Source organism: Hordeum vulgare, chromosome 1H, assembly GCF_904849725.1.
Source record: "Hordeum vulgare subsp. vulgare chromosome 1H, MorexV3_pseudomolecules_assembly, whole genome shotgun sequence".
Classification (NCBI taxonomy): domain Eukaryota; kingdom Viridiplantae; phylum Streptophyta; class Magnoliopsida; order Poales; family Poaceae; genus Hordeum; species Hordeum vulgare.
This window is the reverse complement of record NC_058518.1, coordinates 182,276,176-182,282,648: the sequence shown is the minus strand read 5'-3', so window position 1 is coordinate 182,282,648 and position 6,473 is coordinate 182,276,176. Positions and strand designations below refer to the sequence as shown.

Genomic DNA, 6,473 nt, shown 5'->3' with positions numbered 1-6,473 from the left:
ACGAGCTCTTGCATACTCTCGGGAATGAATGGCATCATACAATTTCTAAGAAGAAAAATATAGTACCAATTAAAAGTGTAGCATTATTATTTGAAATCTAGTCTTTCTAAAAGTAAGTAGAATATTTATAACTTTTACTAACTAGGCTTCTTTGCATTTCTCAACATCATGCAATACCTACAAAGGAAATAATATTATACCAAATAGAAGTGTAGCAAGACTATTTTAAAATCTAGCCTTTATCTTGGAACGTCAACATAGATTGGTCTTACATGCTCAACATCATGATATCCATTCTGTCCCGTCAGTATCTCTGTGATTATAACACCAAGGCTATATATGTCTGACTTGAGTGTAATTTGTCCATTTGTGAGAAATTCTAGTGCCATATACACCCTACATTAAAATTTATCAAGTTTGATCAGTAAATGAGAAAATGAAATACATGCAAATCACACCACATCGGGAAAAAAGAGATTATGACTCCCATGAGCCATAGATATGACTTACAAAGTTCCCATCACTTCGGCAGTAAAAATTTGGGTTTGCTTTTCAATGAAGCGCCTTGAGAGACCGAAATCGGCAATTTTCGGGATCATTTTATCATCCAACAATATATTTGTAGGCTTAAGATCTAAGTGGACGATACGCCGCTCAACATGGAGATAATGTAAGCCTTCACAGATTTCTTGGATGATCCGATAGCGCTCTGTCCACTCAAGTACACAAGATACTCCTATAATGGGGCGAGAAGAAAGAGGGGTCCAATATCAGAGATACTTTGGTAGGTAGTGCACAACACAAAACATGATTAGTTATATCCCTTCTATAATTCTACAATGTTTTGTTTAGCCACATCGTGCTATAATTGTGGAATGCTCGAACCATATAATATTTAATCAATGAAAATAACATGAAGAAGAAGTTGAGAGTGGGGGCTGAAACACATGATACATGCCAGATGACCTTACCAGTGATATACTTATCAAAACTCCCTCTAGGTAGATACTCGAAGCAAAGCAACATTTGTCGTACATCTGCCATTACAGACCCTCCCTCATGTTCTACAATTACGCCTTGTGCATCAGAACAATATCCAAAATACAAGCATATTAATGAATTCTTTTCCAATACTCCAGAATGGCGCACTCCATTTCTATCCTAGCAGGCTAAAACTTTGACAGATAAACTTCATTTACATACAAATTGAACAATACACGTAGGTCATCAACTTCAAAACTGCATGAATTATTGGAGGTAGATATAATAATACAACAAAAGGCAGGCATTGCTCTCTAAAGAAACAACAATATAGCATATGCTAGACAGTGCTTGGCATTATAGACTTGAAGAAAATAGATAGTGGATGTATTACATCACAACACAAATTACAAAATTTAGAGAAAGACTTCTGTATCAGAACACACCTGACAATATCTGTTCTGGCATCTTCTGCATCAGTCGCATCATTAGGCTTAGACACCTTCTCAGGTTTTAAACAGTGTGGTAGAAATGTTATGGCACATATTTGAGCCGCACTACACCAGAATCATAACAGATAGAAATAAGGCTACATTACCTTTCTTTTTATTTTCAGATGTACCAGGGAACTGCTGTGTAAAACTTCTCAGATTTGGGGAATCCGTTTTCCCTATATTTGAATGAACATAAATACAAACAATCAAAAGGAAAGAAAATGCAATACAAGCTTTAGTAAAAAAATAGGGCAAACTCTTTGGGCAAAGCCAATGATTCAAGTATAACAAATTACTAGTTGGATACATGCTTTGGCAGTAACAAGATATTAAGTATTAGTTTCCCTGCATTTATGCCCTCCGTTCACAAATATAAGATGTTTTGGATATTTCAATATGGACTACATACGGACTGACATGAGTGAACAAACACACTGAAACATGTCTATATATCAATACCATGATACTGGATTATTTTGGAATGCCCGCACATGTCACATGAGATTAGACAAGAGAAGCTTTTGCCTTTTCTTCTTAACTACCCAACCACAGAAGAGCCTGAGTGTTAGAGATATCATTTCCCTCGTACTTATGTGACTAACAACACACGATGCCATGCTCCTATGTACTCCCTCCGTTCACTAATATAGGATGTTTTCGATATTTCAATATGGACTACATACGGACTGGAATGAGTGAACAAACACACTAAAGCATGTCTATATACATCTACTTCACAAAAAAGTTAGAACATCTTATATTTGTGAACCGAGGGAGTAGTTATGTGCTGGTGTAACTTTGCTTCAGTAAATTTGCTTGACTAATTCGAATTTTAGTTGTAGATACAAACTCCCTATCATCATATCACCTTAACAAAGAAACTAGATACGTCTTAAAGATATATTTGCAGCCCAGTCACTGGATGGTATTTTATGGGGGAAACTAGACAGAAAAGTGGGTAAGGGAGATGGAAAGCATGTAACTAGCTCAAATATTAAATTAATCACACAAAGTAGCAGTGTGCTCATAGATCACTGTTCAGCTGCCTTAGGCTTTTTTTCTTTCAAATCAACCTTTGACCAAGTGAATAAAGGATGCATTGTGCCAATGGTCGAGTATATAGACCTGTGTGACAAATGAAACATCATATAAGTTCGCGATAAATAAAACAGTGACATATGCACTCAAAAGCAGAGCCGCTCAATGATCTGGTTACCTTATTAAATTACCTTGATAGGACAAGCAAACAACAGATCTACGATTCCATAGCTAATTAGTTTAAAATGTCCAGGAAAAAGAAATCAGTTTCAGGTAAACCAAGATCGTCTAAATATGAAAACCATATGTAGTAGAACATTCAACGTTACACACTTCAGCAACTTGGACACTGAATTTTTTAACTGTAATATACAGTAGCAGGAAAAGAAAGGTTAAGAATCAGCCGTAAGATGATTCTGGCATCATGGTTCATGAATCCTTTCCATCTGCCAACAAAAAGTGCTTCAGCATTTACCTCATGAATACAAAGGACCAAAACATCCATGATAGCGCTGATTGACTGTCCTGATGAAAGATAAAGTGTTTATGTACCTCAGTAGTTGAATAGAGAGGCTCCACCTTTGACCCCGTGCCCTGGAAAAGGCTGGGCAATTTGCAGTTATGCCAAACCATTGGGCTATTTACGTTTTTGAACTACATCCAAATAATATTACCAAGATAAACTATTAACATAAAAACCATGATCAAGTGATCATTTAGAAATTTTCAGACATATCAACTATGCAAACATCTTTTTAGAGCAGGGGGTTTAACTGTTACAAGAATATATTTTCAGCAAGCATGCTACATGCAACGCAGCTGTGTATTGTTCAATTTCAAAAGAAAACAAACCCAAGAAATCCTTTATTGGCAAGACCAAAACTACAAAGGGGTAGAGTCATGCACAAATTGTCATTATCATGCCTAGAGTAAGATTAACTAAACAAGCACTACTGCAGTACCATTTTGATGCTTTTACCAAATGGATAAACAACACTGTGTGCAGTTCAAATGAACCGTGCAGATGCATGAGCTGAAGAGCTGGACAAGTAAGAGTTTTCTTCATTTTACCATATTTATATAGGTGGATCACGGTAACATAAACTAAAACAACAGAATCCCGGCATTAAAGTGTCAACCTGGTAATGCTATGGTTGACTACAACAGCGTCAATGTGTGAACATGAACATGATAAGTAACAAGAAATCATTCAGTCTCATTCACTAGAACAGACAAATGCAGCATCCCATCTGGTGTGATCCTGATGCATAGCAACTTAGCAACTGTGTGAGACAGAATGCAGGCAAGTCCAGGTAAACCGACCCAAGGCTGTGAGGAATAGATTGAGGAGCTAATAACTGGGCAATGCAACATCATGTCCGGTGAAAATCAATAATACAGTCCGATCCGATTCAATTCTACCACTAACTGTAACGCTGACGCATCATGGAAGGGGGAAAAAAACCCCATACGCAGAACCAAATCGCACACACACGGAGAGGTAAACTACATCAACAGCAACCCTGTATGCTTTCCATATGCATCGTAACAGAGAGAGTCTCTCTAGGATTGAGCGGCAGGAAAAAGGCGGAAGCTTTCACAAAATTTCATACGGATGTCGTGCAGAGGAATCGCTCAAGATTTTGTCGGATACAATCCAATCCCCGCTCGGGACACAATACCTCACGAACGCCCACGATTTCTCTGAAATACTAGGAATCCAAAAGAAAGGGAGGAAAGGAGAGGTAACCCACCGCCATTGTTGGTGCCGGAGGTTGGGGTGCCGCGAGTCCTTGGCGACGAGGGCGGCGACATCGGCGCCGGAGAGGCCGAGGCCGGCGAGGAAGGCGAGGACGGCGTCGGGCTTGGCGGGGGACTTGAGGTGGGAGAGCTTGGCGGAGGCCTTGACGGCCTACGCTTGTGTCAGGCCGCAGGTACTCCTCCATGGCGAAGCCACTAGGGTTCGGGGGAATGGCGGGCGCGGTGGCGGATATGAGGCAGTGGAGAGGGGATACGGGAGAGGCGACCGGAGAAGAAGAGAGGAGATGGGCGAGGATGGAGCTTCGCAGGCGGAGCATGCCGACGGCACCGGCGACGAGGGAGACGAAGGAGAGAGTGGTGAGGGTTTGCGTTGGTGGTGGTGCGATAGGAGGAGAAATACCTTTTTTTGCAAAACTTACTAATGACGCACCACCTACAAATGCATCATTAGTAACCCTGGTTACTAATGGCGCACTAGCTGGTGGTGTGTCATTAGTATTCTTGTCAAAAAAAATTAGTGACGCACTGGGTGAGTGGTGCGCCAGCGCACTCTGCCCCGGTGCGCCATTAGTACTTTTGGAAAAACAATTGTTAGTAGTGGCGCACCGTGTGTGTGGTGCGCCATTAGTGTCCATCACACTAATGTACAGGTGCGCCACTTCTATATAGTAGTGGTGCACCACTTGTTTGGTGCGCCATTAGTGTCTATATTATCTATAGCCCTTTTCCTAGTAGTGTTATTGCTTTTCTTGGTCTTGGATAATCCGGTGATGAAATCCATACTGACTTTATCCCATTTCCATTCAGGAATAGCTAAAGGTTGAAGGGTGCGAGCAGGCTTTTGATGTTCTGCCTTAACTCGACGACAAATGTCGCAGTTAGCAATGAACTCAGCAATTTCTCTCTTCATCCTAGTCCACCAAAACCTCTGGCGTAGGTCCTGATACATCTTAGTACTACCTGGATGAATGGTGAGAGGAGAATCATGAGCCTCCTTAAGGATTAACTGCCTTAGATGTGGATTCCTAGGAACCACTAGATGATTCTGGAAGAACACAACGTCTTGATCATTCATGGAGAATTCCTTAGCGTTTCCGGTAATAATGTTCCCCTTGATCCGTGATATACCCTTATCACGCTTCTGGCCAGCTATGATTTGATCCTTAAGAGTAGGCTTCGCCACCAGGTTAGAAAGGAATCCTTGAGGTACAATGTGAAGATTTAACTTCCGAAATTCCTCATGGAGATGTGGTTGACCTCGTTGTAGCATCAGGTTGTTACAATAAGAATTACAACTAAGTGCATCAGCCATAACATTGGCCTTTCCCGGGGTGTAAGTTATCCCTAAGTCTTAATCCGTGATCAACTCAACCCACCGTCTTTGCCTGAGATTCAAATCCGGCTGGGTGAAGATATATTTCAGACTTTGGTGATCAGTGAATATTTCGCAACGATTACCAAGAAGGTAATGTCGCTAGGTTTAAGTGCATGGACTACTGCTGCAAGCTCAAGATCATGTGTGGGATAATTATCCTCATGTGGACGCAACTGTCGAGATGCGTATGCAATCACATGATGATCCTGCATGAGAATGCAACCTAATCCTTGTCGTCAGGTGTCGCAGTAGATAACAAAGTCCTTAGAGAAATCTGGTGGTAGCAACACAGTTGTGGAAGTCAAGCGTCTTTTCAGTTCCTGAAAACTATGCTCACACTATGGTGTCCACTCGAACTTTTTATCTTTCTTGAGGAGTTCAGTTAGAGGCTTTGCAACCTTGGAGAATCTCTCGACAAAGCGGCGACAATAGCTCGCTACACCAAGAAAACTCCTAACTTGCTTAACCGATTCAGGTTGAGTCCAATTAAGGACAGCTTGAACTCTCTCGGGATTGACAGCAATACCCTTACCAGAGATTACATGACCTAGATAGGTCACTTCTGGTAACCAAAATAAACATTTTGAAAACATGGCATACAGGCGGTGCTCTCGAAGTTTCATCAATACCAGCCTTAGATGCTCAGCATGTTCTTGTTCGTTCTTTGAGTAGATGAGAATATCATCGAGGTATACTACGACGAATTTATCCAAATACTCCATGAAGATTGAATTCATCAAGAGAGAGAAGGTGGCTGGGGGATTGGTTAAACCGAAGGACATGACGGTGTACTCGTATTGGCCATAACGAGTAACAAAAGCCGT

At 41.0% G+C, this 6,473-nt stretch overlaps 1 protein-coding gene across 1 annotated transcript; it reads right to left on the bottom strand.

Moving 5' to 3' along the window:
• Positions 1–982: 982 nt before the first annotated feature.
• LOC123428262 lies at positions 983–4,689 on the bottom strand. The gene is made up of 5 exons (XM_045112456.1): positions 4,268–4,689; positions 2,549–2,600; positions 1,580–1,651; positions 1,428–1,494; positions 983–1,239 (listed from the first exon to the last, which is right to left on the bottom strand). Exons 1-5 carry the CDS (start codon positions 4,589–4,591, stop codon positions 1,170–1,172), a joined length of 585 nt encoding a protein of 194 aa, XP_044968391.1. The 5' UTR covers positions 4,592–4,689; the 3' UTR covers positions 983–1,169.
• Positions 4,690–6,473: the final 1,784 nt, after the last annotated feature.

Coding starts and splice junctions, on each gene's coding strand:
- LOC123428262 (XM_045112456.1), bottom strand. CDS start 4,591: ATGCTCCGCCTGCGAAGCTCCATCCTCGCCCATCTCCTCTCTTCTTCT. Junction 2,601..4,267: donor CTCCGGCACCAACAATGGCG/GTGGGTTACCTC, acceptor TTTGTCACACAG/GTCTATATACTCGACCATTG. Junction 1,652..2,548: donor CTTTATTCACTTGGTCAAAG/GTTGATTTGAAA, acceptor ATTCAAATATAG/GGAAAACGGATTCCCCAAAT.